Source organism: Melopsittacus undulatus, chromosome 4 (assembly GCF_012275295.1).
Source record: "Melopsittacus undulatus isolate bMelUnd1 chromosome 4, bMelUnd1.mat.Z, whole genome shotgun sequence".
NCBI lineage: Eukaryota > Metazoa > Chordata > Aves > Psittaciformes > Psittaculidae > Melopsittacus > Melopsittacus undulatus.
In genome coordinates, this window is record NC_047530.1 from 108,305,718 (window position 1) to 108,324,629 (window position 18,912).

At 41.9% G+C, this 18,912-nt stretch overlaps 1 protein-coding gene across 1 annotated transcript; it reads left to right on the forward strand.

The window, feature by feature from the left end:
* The first annotated feature begins 4,875 nt into the window (after positions 1-4,875).
* GPR26 (G protein-coupled receptor 26) lies at positions 4,876-17,326 on the forward strand. The gene is made up of 3 exons (XM_005154491.2): positions 4,876-5,543; positions 10,272-10,385; positions 17,095-17,326. The coding sequence occupies exons 1-3, from the start codon at positions 4,876-4,878 to the stop codon at positions 17,324-17,326; spliced, it is 1,014 nt and encodes a 337-aa protein (XP_005154548.2).
* The last annotated feature ends 1,586 nt before the right edge of the window (positions 17,327-18,912 follow it).

Sequence of the window (18,912 nt, forward strand, 5' to 3'; positions counted from 1 at the left end):
ATCACACAAATCACTACTCATGTTATCTCTGCTATACATACACAGTGAAATTCTCATAGCTGGAGCCAGTGATACTTTACCATCGATCCAGCAGAAGGATGTTTTAATGAGCCATTATCTTACTTAAAAGAGGCTAATACTGTGTTCTATTCCAGTGTGACACTTGACCTTCAAATAATCAGACTGAAGATACTGCTGTTACTAAAACTTAGTTTAATTGACAATAAAGTGAAATGACCCAGTTCTACAGTTTGTGAATGTATTACAAGCTCTCCAAACAGCTGTGAAGCAAAAAGTAAAGGTTGATGGAGGCAAGAAGAAATGCCCATGGGCTGTCTGCTGGCACACTGGTTTCCTGGGGGAAATTGATTGTCTTTGAACTGGCTAAGACACAGATAAGGGAGAAACAATCTCTTCCATGTGTCAATACTCGTGTTATGAAAGTTCTGTAAAGTTTGTGTACTGCTGATCAAAGGAGGAAGGTGAGACAATAGGAGAAGGAAAGCACAGTGAAAGCATGAAATTGAGATTCCCTCATTTCGACAGAGAAAAATTGGAGAGCAGCAAGCTTGAGTACAAAGGAAATGCATCAGATCTCAAAGGCATTTTCAGGTTAGATTTCCAAGTAGTTTTCTCAGTGGTGCAAAGCCCTAAACATCAGTTTCCTATGAAATGAGTGCCTTAGATCTTTTAGTTAGGTCATCAGAATAGCCTCCTATCTAGGACACTTAGGGTATAACTTTGAAAATGTAATTTTTCCCAAATAGCTATTTCATCATCCCAGCGGGACAACATGCTGAGAATGGTTTTCCCTTCATGAACACTCCAGCAAAGATGAATCTTCCATTCGCGTGTCATAGCCTTTGTGAAACTGAAAGATCAACCCCAAATATTGAAGCTTTAATCAGCTATACGCCTTTGTCCATTTCCAAATACAGACAACAATGTAAGGAAAATTACTGCATGGAGAGTAGTAAATTAATCTCTTATCTAGAAGAGTTTCATATTGTTGTGTATCCGTCCTGTTTGGTACAATACTAGTACAAATCATAGCTTTGTAAGGGTAATCTGGTATGCTTGTGTTATGTTTGCCCTAAATCCATTAGCTATAGGCTGTTGTAAAAGTATAGCAAGAGATCTCTGTGATCCTTCTAAAAGCAATAATTTGTGGATGAAATAAGTTATAAAATTCACCTGTATTTGATGGGCCCATCATGCTTTCTTAGGTATGTATGATAAATAAATCCAGAAGCATTCAGGGGGCTACCAACAGTGGAATCAACTGTGTAAATCACTTGGGCCTTTAAAATGAGACATGCTTACTGAGACTCAAATCAGTCATAAAGAGAAAACTTCAGCTTTCTCCTGGAATCCGGAAAGCTCTTTCAGTTGATTGCCTATTTAAGCCCTTTTAAGCTGCTACATTTTTCCTGTAAGCAGGGAGTTTAGCCTTACTGAAACCAACGTTTTCTTTACCTGTGAAAAGGCAATGCAGTCAGTAAACTGTGAAGCATAGGGCTAGGAATGCTTCATTCATTTAGGCCAACAATTACTGAAGTACCTGCCAACTTGCTGCTTTAATTTAGCTTTCCTACAATGATATGAATGGCAGTAGCACCCTATCAAATTAAGGGGGAAAAAGGTCCAGGTGAAAGGAGGGGAGACTTCAGGTCTTGGAAGAAGGAGCTCAGACACCATGCAGAGGATATAGTGGCTGTCCTGCAACTATCCACTCCTGTATGCTTCTCTACTCCCTGGTAAAGAGGTCCAATAGGGCCACTCCACAGTCCTGCCAGCTTCTCCTGCCCTGTCCACTATTACTCTTTGTCCACAACACCAGCTCCACTTTGGCCCCCTCATGGCAAATCCACTTCGATGTCAATCCCACACCACTCTCAAATCTGACCTTTCATATTCCATCATCGCCTCACTGAACGATCTCATTCTGCCTCCTATTATCTCACATCTATCCATCATTTTGGGAGAATCCTCTTTTCCTGACTGTTATCCCTAATCCTTTTTCTCCAGACACAAATTTCCTCCCTTCCCGTTGACCAGGCTTGACACTGACGCCAGACCTCCTGTCACACCAGGGGTTTACTCTCAAGCAGAGCTTTTGAATCCATGAGGCACCATAGCTCACTAAAGGGAAAACAGCATGGTGCTTCAGGAAACATCCTGATAAACCCATGGCCTTGTGTGTTGGAAGCAGGATAAATGGCTAAACTAGCCCATGCTGTGCTGCAGGGAGCCTCACAGATTCATTTGAGCCAAGGAGAAGGCTGAGCATGGGAAGGAGCAGGCTCTGACACTGAGTGGGTATGAGATTCCCCTCTGCCACTGTCACAGAGTACCTGTCTCCCTCCCTCCCATATGTCACAGGTTTTCTCCTTTGTCACTGTCCTTCCTCATCTCCCAGCAAGTCTTGCCACATTTTTCTCCTCGTCTCCCAACTCTTCCCAGGTTTCTTCCCAGGGTTGGCAGCTGTATTTGCTTGCTGAGCTTTGAGCTGGCATCAGGATAGGTACTGTAACATGGAGACTGTGCTCAGGCTGCTGATGCTGGGACACCTTTCTGAGCCAGGACTGTTGTTTTCTATCTAAGGAGAAAGGACCTTAAAAATCATCTCATTCCAGCCCTTCCTGCCATGGGCAGGGACACCTTCCACTGGAGCAGCTGCTCCAAGCCCCTGTGTCCAACCTGGCCTTGAGCACTGCCAGGGATGGGGCAGCCACAGCTTCTCTGGGCACCCTGTGCCAGCGCCTCAGCACCCTCACAGGGAACAGCTTCTGCCTAAGAGCTCAGCTCAGTCTCCCCTGTTCTGGCAGGTTCAAGCCATTCCCCTTGGCCTGTCCCTACAGGCCCTTGTCCCAAGCCCCTCTCCAGCTTTCCTGCAGCCCCTTTAGGCACTGGAGCTGCTCTCAGGTCTCCCCTTCAGGAGCCTTCTCTTGTGCAGGCTGAACAAGTCCTTTTCTCTCAGCTTGATGCCATAGTGAAGATCTGCATCTTTTCTCTCATCTCCTCAGCCTGCTCCTCCTAAGGGGGTAAAGACTCTTATTTAAAGGGCTCACCTCTAGGTTATTCTCATGTAGCTTTGGACCACTGCCTCAAGAAAAGACTGGCAGACACCAGAGTCCTGAGTGTCATCCACCCCACATGAGGACGTATTTTGGAGACAGGGAGCTTGTGCTTGCACCCCATTACACTGTCCCAGAGAGTCCCATCTGCCCTTGATGACAGTCTTCTGTCTCTATGAGCCCTTTAAAGCATGATTTAAGAAAACAACAGAGAAGTGGAAGAGAAAGGCCCTTCCTATAACATGCAATGAACTGACATGGTGCAGGGTGACAGCTCTGCTACTGAGTGGCTGAACCCAAGCACAATGAATAGCTGCTGGAAACCGAGTGTGCATGGCTCTGGCAAGGGCTGTGAGCACAGAGAATCCACCTCAGCATCTAGCTCTCGCACACGTGCAGAGGCACTTACTAAGCCACAATAGCTGTGCTGCAGGGTATCTTTTGCCTTGTTATTGTGCAGGGATTAAGGCTTGGCTGCCTTGATGAGAAAGCTGTCCCGATTGCTCATAAACTCACAACATTCCCAGTGAAAACTGTTTTAAAGAGACAGGAAAGGCAAGCAGAAAACAGTTCCCACTCTGCCCTTTAAAACAAACTTGATTTTAACACTTAATTATATGCAATACAGACTCATTCCTGTTTCCTTTGCCAAGCTGCTGCTTGGTTTTGATCTCACAGGGTGCTCACACTCACAGGGAAGGAGGCTTTGATTAGGAAGGAGCGAATGCTGTTGAAGAGGAGAAAGCCTGACTGAATAGCAAGGCCAGCAGCACGTTGCTGCTTCTGCCACTCACCTGCTTTGTGCCCTGGGCATGTGACAGTGGCATTTGGGGCTTTGTTTTCCCTGTTTTCACAGGAGGAAGGGATGCAAACATTTTCCTCCTGCACATTGTGCTTGGACACATAGGACTGCAAAGTGCTAAACTAGAGCAGTAAAACCATCCCGGTTATTCTAATGACAGACCCAGAGAAGTAGCAGAATACATCCATTATTTTTCCCCTTATCTTTCTGAGCACAGCTAATGAAGAGAAACGAAAGCCCCTTGCTGAGTGCAAGCAGCAACTGTGAAAGTGATGCACCGAGACGTAGGAAACACACTGGAGTGCAGGAATTCGGTTACATGGCTGTTTGCAAATTAATGGCTAAATCAATTAAATGAAAGCATGGGATTCTCTTGAGGAAAGTCTAGTCGCAAGGAGAAGGGGAGGGGTTGTGGGGTGGGGATGACATAATCACGTTTGCGAATCACCAGCAGTGTGCATGCTTTAATCCATTAATGGGGTTTTTATCTGTGATCATAAAAAGCAGGTTACATTCAGCCTGGAAGGGAGTGAGGGTTGGAGGAGAGGGGAGGGGAGAGAAAGAGCAAGAGACAGAGACAGAGACAGACGGAAAGCAAGAGAGAAGGGGAGCACAATTCACTCGGTGAACTGCTTGCGAGCTTGGGGCTGGTAATTAGGGATCTCAGGAGAGCAGTTTCTCAGCATAACCCTCTCTCCTTCCAATGGACCGAATGGAGACAGTGGTTCAGTCCTGCTGATATTTTTTAAGCCCTCCTCGCAGTTTGATGGGCATTCCCAGTGCTTTTGTGCACGTCTCGGGAAGCGTTGACGTGGAAAGGAGCAGCAAGGAGGGGGAGGTTGGAGACAAAAACTGCAGCTCTTCTAAACACAGGGAGGGCATGCAAGAGTGTGAGCAGGCTGGGGAGGAGGGCGAGGTGGGTGCACCTTGCACCATGATCCCCGGGTGCCGGCGCGGAGCAGTTTCGGAGATGTCCCTCCTGTGACTGGACGCACCATGAGCATCTGGGAGGTGATCCTGGCTTTCGTGGTGGTGGTGCTGATGCTCGTGGCCCTGCTGGCCAACGTGCTGGTGCTGATGTGCTTCCTGTACAGCGCTGACATCCGCAAGCAGGTCCCGGGATTGTTCATCCTCAACCTCACCTTCTGCAACCTGTTGATGACTGTTTTGAACATGCCCCTGACCTTGGCTGGGATCATTTACAAGAGTCAACCGGGAGGAGATCAGATCTGCCACATTGTGGGTTTCCTGGAGACTTTCCTCACCACGAACTCCATGCTGAGCATGGCAGCTTTGAGCATTGACAGGTGGATTGCTGTGGTCTTCCCTCTAAGTTATCACTCCAAAATGAGGTACAGAGATGCCGCTCTCATACTGAGCTACACGTGGTTGCACTCGGTGTCGTTCCCGATAGTGGCAGCTTCTCTCTCCTGGGTGGGTTTCCATCACCTCTATGCCTCCTGCACCCTGTACAACAAGAGACCAGAGGATAGGACACAGTTTGTGATTTTCACTGGGGTCTTTCACACCCTCAGCTTCCTCCTCTCCCTTATAGTCCTGTGTTTCACATATCTAAAAGTGCTGAAGGTGGCACGGTTTCACTGTAAGCGGATTGACGTGATCACTATGCAGACCCTGGTGCTGCTTGTGGACATTCATCGCAGGTAAGGTGCTGGTGTGTTCAGCAAGTGAGACTTCGCTGCAGAGGAAGCGAGGACAGGGTTCGGTATGTTAAATCCAGTCTGAGCTGTGTCACAGCAGGGGATGGGGAGGGGGAGAAAGCAAGCATCCTTCTTGTCAGTTTCTATTCTGCATGTTTCCTTTACTTGTATTTGTTTTACTGGCTGCAGAACCAACTCTTTTTTGTTCTGGTTAAGGGCTTGTTTTGGGGGAGAGCAAACAAACAGGCAGTTTTGGCTGGGCATGCACTTCCCTTTGAGACAGTGATCAGATCACTGCCATTGTCTCTGAAGGTGGATTTAGCAGTTGATAGATTTGCATTTTTTGGCACTGTCAGCCCAAAACGCTGCTGGATCCCTAAGAAGGAGCAGGCAGAGGCTGCACATGTCCCTTCAGTTGGAGTTCTGATAGGAAGCTGGGTGCTGTGTCCCACTCCTTCACCCAGTAGTTTCCCTATTGCCATGTTCTCTGTAACTTTATCTCTCCTGAAAGCAGAATTGTCAGGGAGTAACACCTGCAAAATGCATATACTCAGGTGCTTATACTGACATCTAAGTGAGACTTCAGTAGTGATGTTAATATGACAAGCAAGGGAAATATAAAGTTCATTTCAAATTACAGTCTTTAAGCAAACCCCTTGTGCCTAGACAGTGGAGGAGAAAAGTCTCTGGGGGCTGGGAGGATAAAGAGGTTGAAGACAAGCTCCAAAGGGGAATGAATGTGTCCTGGATACTGTGCAAGAGTCACGTCAGGGATTAGACACAAACTATAAATCTTGCATGAATTGGTATGTCTGGATCTGGAAGGGATGCACATTTGGTGTCTGATACAGGGGCAAAAGTCTGCCTGGAGCTAAGGAAAGCTGAGAGCAGTCAAAGAGGGCAGTCCCAAGCCAGACATCCCACCTGATCCTGCTTCGATGTCCTTTGCTCTGCAAGCTGTAGGCAAACACCAGCTCTCTCCATCAGCAGCCAGCCAGGAGCAGGGCTTCAGGACTGAAAGCAATGTGTCTGTCCTTGAAAAAAGGTCATAATTTGGGGATTCCTAAGCCCAAAACAAATAAATCTGAAAGGATCAGGGCAGGACAGCACACTGTTAGAGGAACAGGAGCATTTGGTCAGAATTCTCCACTTAAGCTGTTTGATCTTTCTCTTGACCAAGTATGCAGAGCAGAACTTTGGGTAACTCCTATAACTGTTCTTGACAAACACATGTATAAATCTTCCCTTATTCACCAAGTCACATAGAGGAAAAAACACCCTCCTGCCCTACGTGCTGTCTGGTTGCTAAACTGTGCCTCAGCTGGTCTTAGCTCCTGCACGCACTGTGAGATGTGGTGGTTACTCCCTGACAGTGCCATAAACCTACCAGGGCTATTTGAAATAGCAACCGTTGTGCCTAATGCTTAAAGTATGCTAGGACTGCACAGCAAAGTTTAGGAAAAGGACAAAGATCCCAATGCTGTTTCCCCTCCTCTGCATTTTTTCTGGTCTAGGTTAACTTGAGGATGCTCATAGTCATTACACAGAGGGGTGGATTCAATGGGGCTGTGGGATTAATATCCTTCTTCAGAAGAGGCAAGTAACCTGTAGTACTAACTCGTATTTATCTCTCATATCAGGTTATTCTAATGCTTCTCTCTAAGAAAGGAGAGCTTTAGCTTCCTTTTTAGACTGCATGACTGGTGGCTGATATGGTCTATGATGATGTTGCCTTAACTGGGACAGCTACCGCCACTGAAAGGGCTAGACCTCAGATAGCCTTCCCTGCTGTGAGAGCTACACAAGAGCTGAAGTTCTCCTGGAGAAGTCAGTGACATTCATAGAGCTCTGACATAGCAACAACATCATTTGAATTACAGAAATGATATATCTATATACAGGCAGTTTCAGTGTTTACTGTAGTACCCAGCAGCATAGACATGGATGCTGGGAGAATGTGCATAAGAGAACTAAGTTTGCAACCCCACCTTAGACTACCCTGACTTCTCTGGCTTTTCACACAGTCTAGTTTCAAGGCTGAGAAATGTGTACAGACAATTTTCTGCTTCCTATGACTCAGAATCCACCCGCAAGGGGGTCCAGCGACAGGCATTATGACAGATGGCTTTATTACCTGTGACTTGGAAAGACATGAGTGATCTTCTGAAGATCATTCAAGATGAGCACAAAGTAAACCTCTAAATACCACACAGATTCATGTGGATGTTGAGGGCACGTGCCCTTTCAAGTTAGCTTAGGCATTTTTATTGGATACTACTTTCTTCTTGACTATGTTGTTAAGACCAAGATATCTTAGGTATTGTGAGAAGTTTGGGCACGATCCCACTTAAGTGCTTAACCCATGTGTTTCTTCACTCAAATTATGTATACTGTCTTTTTGGTGTATTCAGCTCTATGCATCTCTAAGGTCTCATAAATGTTGTTTAAAATACCAAACCTTCAAAGGGATATTTCCAAGATTTTCCAAGATATTAAAATCTTTAAACAAAAGCTTAGTCAATAATCCACTTCTATAACTAGTGTCACTGCTGGAACTCACATGCATGTTCTTATCTTAGTGCATGAAAGTGTGTGCAAAAGCAGAGTACTCATCTGCGTACATTGTCTATGTGAAGAAGTGAGATAAAATACCTTCCTCTGTGATGTGGTATTTATTAGCTACACCTGGAAAGGCTGAACAAAAGAAACTGGTTGAAGTGTATCAGGAATTCCCAAGTCATGTGTGAGCTCCAGGATTGAAAGACAGCTTTCTATGTGCCAGGAAGGAAAAGATGTAACTGGGACAACTGTTAGAGACAAAACCCATGCCACCTTTATACCCTAACACCTCCCAATTTAATCTACTTCAGAGATTGCTTTTCCTGCATCACTGTGTGCCTGAGATACTATGAATTTAATAACACACGACTTAGGTTAAGCTGTCAAAGATCATCTGTCTGCACCTAAAAATACTCCAAGTTCTCTAGCTCCTGCAGAACTGAAAGTACATAAGTTCTCTTGAAAAGGTGGATTTTTTTCCTTCTGAGCTGTCATTTCTAGCTGCAAATAACTCAGACGCAGAACATGTAACACATTTAGATGTGTTTTCATTCTACTTACGCATATTCTTTGACAGGAAGACAATTTACTATTTCTAGGAGAACAAACTTTTCCTCCAGAATTTATTTTATTTTGTATATCATGATAACATCTCCGGGTACTGACAATGTATACCATTATATACCATATATAAAACAGAGCAAAGGAAACACATTTTCCCTACCAGAACCAAAAAGTAATATACAACTCCTTGCTGAAGCACACTGAGATCCTCTGGACACAACGTGTTTAGATGAGGATCAAACATATGTAGATACAGCAAATAACGTAAGAGTATGGCCATAAACCTCTTAGTTATTAATATATGTAAGTGTGGAATCTGACAGTGACTCATCAGTTATAAATTTATAATAAAAACAGAGAGATTGATGCTAAGCAGTTAAAAAATACAGCACATGGACCAGACCATTCAGTTTGCCCAAGGTGTGACTGGGTTACCACTAGATCTATGTAATGAGTCATCATGTAGCAGTGCTGTTATGTGCATAGAGAGGGGTTTCAGGACTCAGTCTGGCTTTGGTTTTGCCCTTTCCCAAAGGGATTTGTTCAGGTACAGATGGCCCTGGTGCTCTGGGAGATACAACCAGTGCTGCCCATCCAATCTAACCATCTGGCAAAGAGAATAACTCATCCATTTCCCTCAAAACGCATAAAGAACACAGGAGTTACACAAGCAGGTAGAGAAGGAGGATAGGTTTTGATGTTATTACTCTTTTAGTAAGCTAATATGCTGATTCCAAAGGAGATTGCCTGCAGTGGCAGTGTGATCTCAGTCCCTGCTCCAATCACCTGGCTGGCACAACAAAGGCCTTAGCAGACTTTTGATGCTCTGGTGAGATCACTGGGAAAATCAAAAGAGAAACTCTTGTCCTAAAATGCCACAGGTAGCAAAAATTCCCAGGGGGTGACTGATTTGTACCTGTTTAGTTGGGAATCAAGCCTGGTGTGAGGTGAGCAGTCAGAATATCACAGTGCTGGGGATTTATTATATGATTCCCAGCTTTGCAGAGCATTCAGCACAGGCAGAGCACAAAAGATTTATTGCCACACAGTTCACAGCTATGGGATACAGTGATTGCTCCAACATTGGGCTGAATGGTGAGAGCATGATTTTTCCCTGTTATTATTTCATTGTGTTTTATTGCTTATCTTGCTAGGAAGTTTCTCCTATCTAAGGTAGTGATGTTAGAATTGCTGTTTCTAGGGAAGTAGCATGCTGCCTACCCCACTCTGGATATTTTCCAAGTCTCTGAATAACATGAGGCAAGCTCTGGGTTCAAAATACTGCTTACAGTAATTCAAAAAGGAGCTGTAACTGAATTCAAGGCTGAATTCCACCACTTTTACTATATATAAACCTATATGACGGGGGTGTGTGCATATGAATGTATAATCATATACTTCTCAGTGATTGTTTTTGGAGAGTACGATGATCATACAATGAATTAATACTTGGTATTGCCCCACATAACTGCAGTGCACCTGGTATTGACTTCTGTGATTACAACAGTTCCTGGAAAGATTGATTTCCATCATTCCATAAGTAAAGCCATTAAAATCTGCTACCTGATATTATGATTCATGTTCTTGTTTGTGTTGAATGTCACGCAGCGTAAGAGAGCGTTGTCTAGAAGAACAAAAGAGGAGGAGGCAGCGAGCAACAAAGAAAATAAGTACCTTTATCGGTACTTTCATACTTTGTTTTGCACCTTATGTAATTACAAGGTAAGTGTGAACCTACATACTGGAAAAGAGTACTGAGATGCACTCTTAGCTCGGAGAAGTAGGGCACTCCAAGCCAGAATACGATTCAAGTCTCCTGTAAAAACGTTGTGCACTGTTTCAACTCTTATGACAGAGACTGCATTTACTGGGCTAAAAAAGCCCTATATAAAACACCATAGTGCTTATGTGATACAATCATGATGCAGTCCGTGGACCAAACACCCAGTCAATGTGTTGGTTGCATGGGAGAAATCTAATTTAGGAAGTCAGCCCATGGGATTTTGAGAGCTTTCTTCAGAATCCCACCCTGGTTCAGGGAGAGATACTTGCCTGAATAGGTCAGACTGTAAAAATCTGGTCAACAAGATCCAACAGAGGTGAGAACACGGTCCACAGACTTAAATGATAGTTTTGTCTGGCTGGATAGAGTTTATTAGTCATAAACATCAAATATCAAAGCTGTTCTGTTATATGGCTAAAGAAAAATCCTGTGATTTATGGTCAGATGTCTATCCATCTGCTAGTTTATCTTTGGGAATGGCTCCTGTGGGAAACACAAAATTACTCCTATGAAACATAAAGTATTGGAAAGTGAGTATATCCAGAAAAGTGTTATCTAGTTGTTGAAGAAAATTTACAACTTGCATTCCTTATTAAAAGACTCTGGAAAAACTGAAATGCTCTATACAGAATAGAGAAAGAAAAGAATATTTTTAAAGTATCTCCTATTCCAGTGTTATCAAATAGAAATTATTGGGGCTGACTTCAACCAGACTCAGATCCATCATAAATAATCATTAAAAAAGCTGAATTAAGACTTCATCTAAGTGGGCATGTGCCAACCCCAAGTTTTCCCAATTCAGTATGATATCTTGAATTTCTGTTTCTAACAAAACTGTTCACAAGAAGGTCTTGCAATCTCCTGGTAAAAATAGAAACCTGCATGTCACACTGATTCTACATTCATGATAATAATAGGTAATTGATTCATGCTGTTTATATATAACAATGTTGCAAATACATTTGTAACAGTGTTACTAGATTTACCTTCACTTTCACTTAGTAGTCACAAAAAGATGCTCTGTATCACACACTCTAAAAGAGTATGAGAGGATTAATAATTATGGACATTTAACCTTAGTTCTCAGGGTATAAGATATTGAAGTATTTGTCCCATTGCAAATGGTTAATTTTCATTTTATGCTGGGTCTCTGAACTTAATGAAAATCGTCACAGTCCCACAATAGCTGGCAGCTTCATCCTGAGTGACACTGAGTGCTCTAACCAGAACTGTCAGAAGTATTTTTGTGCTCCTCTATAGGCATCTCAGCCCAGCAAACAGGCACCACCTCCTTCACCTTCTCTTAACTCTGTGCCATCCTAATTTGTTTCCCAGTAAATTTCAGATACAGAAAAAGGGTTAGAAAAATCCTTAGCCTCATCTCTTTAGTCCATACAAAGGCCATTTAGATGTTGCCCTTCAGCCTGTTGAGGACTGATAGCTTTGCCAGAGAGAGCAATGATGAGAAGAGTCAACATATAGCTTTCTGAATACATGAAGATGCTTGCCTGCACAGGGGTAGACTTGGACACGTGTCAGGCAGCGTAGAGGCTATCATTTTCCTGGACTTTTCAGTTCTGAAACATTGAAGGGGATTCTGCTCAACAAGCTACAGGGAATTATAGAATCATATCATTGTAGAATGCTTTTGGTTGAAATGGACCTTGAAGTTTGTCCAGTTCCAACCCCCTGCCACAGGCAGCGACACCTTCCACTAGAACAGGTTGCTCCAAATCCCTGTGTCCAACCTGGCTTAGAACGTTACCAGAGATGGGAATTCCCTCTTGAGCTACTTGAGAGACTTTGCTGGACACTATACTGTTCTAGGACTTCCCTATGCCTCATACGTATGGTTGAAGGTGCTGAAGTCAAGGTTACTAGGAAGATTTGGCTTAGTTATGTAAGCAAGTATTTTCTGGACCATGTCCAGTGCTTTGTAGTTAGAGGCAGAGATGAAGGCAGTCAATCAGTTCAAGGCAGTGAACAGAAGACAGCTGATGAAGTTTGTTGCTCAGCTTCTCATTTGGATAGCCAACTTTAATCAGCAATATGCTTAAATTAAATGTGCTTTTAAGTACTTCATGTACTGAGGTGTGAAAGCAGCAAATCAAAGCTTTTATTACAAAACACCTTTCTGCCTCCACACTAAAAACTAATAGTTGTCTCTAGCAATTCCATGTTGTGCTAATACCCCTAACCAGATAAATTCTTCTCTAGATAAACCAGAGTTTTTGAGGTTACATTAAGGTAAAAATCAGTTTAAGCATCACTTTTATCAAGAAAATGACCTTCTAATTAGTTTAGTAGCTGACTTTAAGTAGAATCTGTTTCTTTTTGCTTCAGTGTTTCCACTGTACCTATATGACAGTTGTATTACCCCATAGTAAATATTTCTAGGCATAGCTTGTTTCTTGGTTTGTAAATATTCTATTAGTACACATCTTTTGCTATATTTATCATTATACAATTCAATAACATCGTTCAAAACACTTTCTGCAAGGAGATTTTGCATAAGAAAACTTAAAGTTGCACCAATTTCTAATATTAATTTCCAACTCCAGGAATTTCATATTGAAATACAGAACTTTGCATATGTAAGTTAAGTGCTGTCAATGTGTGAGGAAATGGGCCTTAAATTAAATATCCTGAAGTAATATGAGAAAGAAATTCATAACCCCAGTCCTCAGGTTCCAGAGGAGGATGGTGGAACAGGCAGAAGATTAATGTTCTCTTTATCATCTCTGGGGGACAAGGATAAGCAAACTGCAACTATGCTTTTAAATTGGCTGCCTGCCTTCTACATGCAGATCCTGCTCAGATAGGCTCAGTTCAAGAATCCTTCTGCAAGTTATATTCCTGCTGTCTGTGCTATAAATGCATGACTTTCCTATGCAATCTTAGGTTGACACATCTGAAGAAAGGGGCCTTTTGGTCAAAAGCTTCAGTTAATGTTAGGTAATTTTCCTCCTGGGTGGAAAAACCTCTTGGTACAAGCTGGCCAGTCCTGTTTGCCACCCTCATACCTCCGTGCTGGGAGATGGTTCTTGCAACTGTGGGGAACAGGAACAACAAAAAGCAATGGTTTGCAGGGTATGCAGGATTTGCAGGTCTAGCTACAGGAGTCCAAAATTGGTACTGCTTCCTCTCAGAAGCTGTCTGGGTGTAATACACACATCACTTCAGATGCAAAACTGGCTAAGAGTAAATGAGGTAATGATAACTGTGATGCTGTTTTTTGTATTAGGAAACAATTACTAAAATAGGGCTTTTTCACTAGCAAGACAGCATACAAAGAATTCAGCCTACCAAGAAATAAAGTGAAAATAAAGTAAAATAAACATCAGCATAAAACTCATGCTCAGCTTATTCATGTCAATAGCACAATAGAAACAAATAAAAGTATAATTCTGATACTATGGGACTTGTGTGGATACAAAAAGAACCTGAAATATGACAGAAATATTAGGAATGCAGGAGCTGATACAAATCCTTCAGGAAAAGACTGAGTTTCTTCTTGTGAGAACTACATCATCTACCAGCTCCAAATGCACTGCCAGCTTTGTTTCTCTCCTGAACAGCAAGACATTTTAGCCTGTTTGAGACTGGTTTATCCATAGTTTTCTCCATAGCTCAGTTAAATTCTCAGGTTTATGTACTACATAACAGATATCTTGCTGTTGTAGGAGCCTTCCAGCTGGACGTGTACATGTTCATGAAAACATTTTATTGTAGTGACTATCTTCATGTGTATATAAAGGGTTTTCAGTGTGTATTATCTGCATAAGAGATCAAAGTATCAAGTGTCAAGTATCACAGCAAAACATCTAGCTTTGAAATAAAAAGATATTGAAGAGCAGACAGTAGAAGAGTGGCTTATGGAAGCAAGATAGGAAATTATGTAGCTGATACTCTAGAATTTAATTTACAGGTAGCACTGAAATATTAATGCTCCTTCACTGAAAATGTCTTCTTTCTGGCTGAAACAGTTCAAGCATATTGAAGTTATGCATGTAAATTACTTCAGAAATGAGAAACAAAACCCTCTTTCAGAGGGAATAAAGTGTAGGCTGGGCCTTAAAAGACTGAAATTTAATTGTTTGTACACAAAATGGAATTGCAGTTTCTGTGGTTGCTGTTTGATATCTGCAAATGTAATTTACCATCAAAAATAATAGACAAGAATGTGAAATGTGTAAATATCGAGGATGCTTTAGGAATGTAATCAAGGAAAATATTCCAAAGCCTGTTGGTAAAAGTGTAGGCTTAGCTGATCAGTCAATGAAGGTAAAATTAGCAAGTCTAGGCTTGCAACTCTGAAGTGTCTATTTGATATGCTTTAAATGGAGTTTGTTAACATCTTGTAGAGCTGACTGACAGAGACTCAGGCACAAATCTGTCATATTTTGGTCATTTGAGGCATCCACTGGATTCAACTGAATTCGATCAAATTCACATCTATGAAACGTTCAGTAAAAAGTAAATCAATCTGATGAAATTTAAGACAATGAAGCTCAAAATACAAAGAAGGCATTGAATATATGAAGTATCACAAAGATGGCTCATGGTAGTTTACAAAGTAAATATGACTCAGTAGATGATTAATTTCTAAATAGTAAATTCTCATTTTAAAGCATAACAATTTAGGTGTCAGAAGGTACATTTTATTAAACAAGAAAGAACACACCAAATGAGACCACCTGGCAGTGTGAGTAAATGACAATTACGTCTGGGTTTCGATCCTACTTTGTAAGGAAGATATCAGCCAGGAGATGCAAGTAAAGGTTGAAAGAAAGACATTTGTTTGGTGTAGATGAAAAGAGAGAGAAATGGACAGATGGCCATTTTTTGGTATCTCAAAGCTACTTATGGTGAAAAGCTGAGACAAGTGGTACTAGTGGAGGGGCAAGAGCAATTCCCATTTTCATGTAACATAGCCTTGTCACCTCAAATTGCTAGCACAAAACTATGCTCAGTATTAGAATTATCAGTACTGCGACAGTGGCTAAAAACCCATCATTAGGTGCAGACCCTGGTGCTAAGGCCAGCACACATATCTAGGGAGATAGAGAGCTTTTGCCATGGAGTTTGCAGTCTTGGCAAACTAGAATGGGGAGAGAAGACAGAATCTTGGAGTCAGTGGTGTAACAAATTAAGGCTCCTTAGTCCCACACTCATGCTCAAATGATGGTCAAATGGTCTCATGCTCAAATGCCATCTGCTCAGATGGCAGACCATGCCATCTGCCAGTGCTATTTTAAACAACATGATGTAGCGAAAGCTTATGGAATGGGAACAAAATGACTAAGGAAAAAATCCTCATCCCTAAACTGTTTGAAGTACCAACACAATTACCACTACTGCTGCAGGAGCCGTGATGCAGAATGCACCTTGGATATGGTGCTTTGTCTGAAGAAACATTAGAAATTGAAGCATTTTCCAGGCTTGAGAGTACCTGCTGCTGGGGACAGTTTCAGCAAAGGTCTTATTTGCCCTTGCATAGTGGGGCTCCATAGCAGCACATGCAGCTGTTTGTCCTCTAGAAGAATCAATAGTTTCTCAGCAGCTGTAGAGGCATATTGAACAGAACTGCCCTTCAGTGTTGCTCAAAGACATGGAGAGAGAAAACCTTGTAGAGATATCAATATTTCACTGTTAAATATACTCTGTCCCAGTACAAAGTGATCTATCAGTGTTAGAGCAGGTATGAGGAATACATAAAGCTCTTGCCTCTCTCCCTCCATCTCCTAATGAGTTAAAAGTTTTGCCTTGCTATATTTGTTGCAAATGTAAATGTTTGGCCTTTAAAAGTGGTTTTTAAATTCAAGATATATTATGCCATCTCCCAAAGATGCATTTTCCTTTCTTGTGTGCTTTTCCTGTGACCCAGACAAACAGTTTAAAGGGTCAAACTCTTCTCTAGGAGCTGGACTGGCTAAGAAAGCTAAATAGCACTGGTGAGGGTGTTTCTTGGGTGCTGAAGAGGGGACCTAGAAGTACAAATTCAGACTAGGTGCTTGATTTTTAGATAGCTGATGGCAGGGGAATATGACTCCCATAAGACCAAGCAATGGCACTTTGTGTCCTGATCTCAAACTGTGATGCTCAAAGTGTGGTTTTGCATCAATATTTCAAAAATCATGCTAGGTTATACAGAAATAACTTTATACAATACTTGTGGTTAAATTTGGTGTACATGATGGATTCAGTGGTGACACTAAGTGTGAAAGTCATCAGGAAACATATCTGGGGAGATGATATTCCTGTCATTCCCTTTAGAGCTATATTAAATCTGTGATGAACTTCAGCTGCCAGAAATGTGATCTTATGACACACACTAGAAAAATACACAAAAACACCAAATGAAGAAAATATGTAATGAAGTGAAATGTTACTGTCTAAGAAGAGATCTTTTTAGGACTGAAAACCATGGAGTCACTACAGAAAGTAACACACATTGTCTATACGGATAAATTTTGCACAGAGCCTAAAAATGTAATGGTTGAGGATATGTTATGTAGGAAAGGAATTTGAGTAGATGCTGTGTGACCTTTTCCATCATTTTGAGGGGGGGTCTTTGCCTTACAATTGTGCTGTTGTTCCACATTTTAAATGCGAATATTCACTCTTTTAACCTTCCTCTTTCCACAGACTTGTTGAATTATCCTCTGTGGTCCACATCAACTCCCACTGGGGAATCATTTCCAAGTGCTTAGCTTACAGCAAAGCTGTTTCAGACCCTTTTGTGTACTCTTTGCTACGACATCAGTACAAGAAGACATGGAAAGACATCATAAACAAGATCCTCAAAAGAAGCTCCATCAATTCCTCTGCCCTCACGAGCGAATCGCACAATAGGAATATATTGCAGCTGAACGAATGAGGAGCCTGGTATGGGACCTACAAGACACATAAAATGATACACAGGAAACTAAAGTAACTGGCCTATCCCTAGTATCCTCAGCTGTCAAGTTTTCAGGAGGCAGTCCTGGACAGGTTGAAGACCAGCCCATGCTCCTCCAGAAGCCCATGTAGCACCTAAGGGATGCAGGCTGCTTTGTACCTCCTGCCTCCTATTAAAAGAGTGTTATTGATCTGTGGTCCTGCAGGCTTCACTAATACAAATCTCCCATTGATCTCCATCAGCAGTTACACATACATATAGGGGAAAATCTAGTCTTCAGCAGAAGGACTCATGACAGTAATGGGAGCAAATTGGTGCCATCACAAGTTTATTATAAAAAGCCACAGAGGGATATTTGTGCTGCGTTTTTCACTGGCTGTAGGTAACACTCCCTCCCAATGGGGATGCCAACCTGGCTTTGCCAAAACCACCCCAACCAGCTCCTTGAGTAGGTTGTATATAGAAAACTGCTTAACAGGAAAAGCTTAATAGAAATATCTTTACCTAGATACTCATTGTGCCCAAAGCAGCTTTCAAACTCTTCTAACACACGGGTTTTGAACAATCCTGTAGAATTGAAGGAAGAAAAAATCACTTTGAAGTACTCTATGGCTGGATTCAGTCCTGTCTTTACGTTTTTCAAGTAATTTCCACAGATACTTTTAGTTTTCTCCCCATTAAATTACAGCAAAATAGAAGTGGTAGACAGGATGGAAAGGTCACGATGCCTCCTGCATACCTTCCGGTATATCTGAGCTATAAAGAGATGGATTTTGCTCAAAGCTGCAGAAATGGACCCTAGGTCCAGGGAAAAAAAAACAACCCAAAGCACCAACCCCCTCAGAACCACCCACCAAACAACAAAACCTACCAAAATAACCCCAAAATTGCTTTTTCTAATATCATTAATCATGGTTATTTTACCTACAGATATGTTACTTAAAGGAAAAATGAGCCTAGATCTGAGTTTGAAAGTATAATTTCCAAACCAAATAGAGTAAAAATAATAGACCCCCCCCCATGAGTGTAGCCAATCTGAATCCACACCTGAACATGCAAATCTCAGAAGTTTTCAGTATAGATCTTTACTGTGCATAGCTGTAGTCTAGAGCTGTAATGTTATTAATGTTTACTATGTCTTCAGTTCAGCCTACAGCTAATATAGGCTTAAATACCAGTAAAACTTTGAAAACCAATCCTACATGTCACCCTTCCTCAGCCGCCACCACCACTGTATCTTACTTTTGTAAACACTGTTTGTTTCATTGGAAATACAACTATAGCTAGTAGATGGCTTCACAACTGTCATGTAGACATGTGATGCTGAAGCCATCCTCTGGTGTCTGATGGAGAATTGCTTTCCTGGGTAATTTTCAGTGACTTCTCCCTCAATTCAGTGAGCACACTATGAAATGAGACAGCTTTGAAGTGTTTTCTTATTAATTAAGTTGTAAAATTAATAATGAATTAATAATGAATCAGGTTTTATCTCTGTTGTTCTCATTTTTAGGAATACTCAGTTTCTAAAACAATTTGAAGCAAAGTTTTTTATCCTCATAATCTAA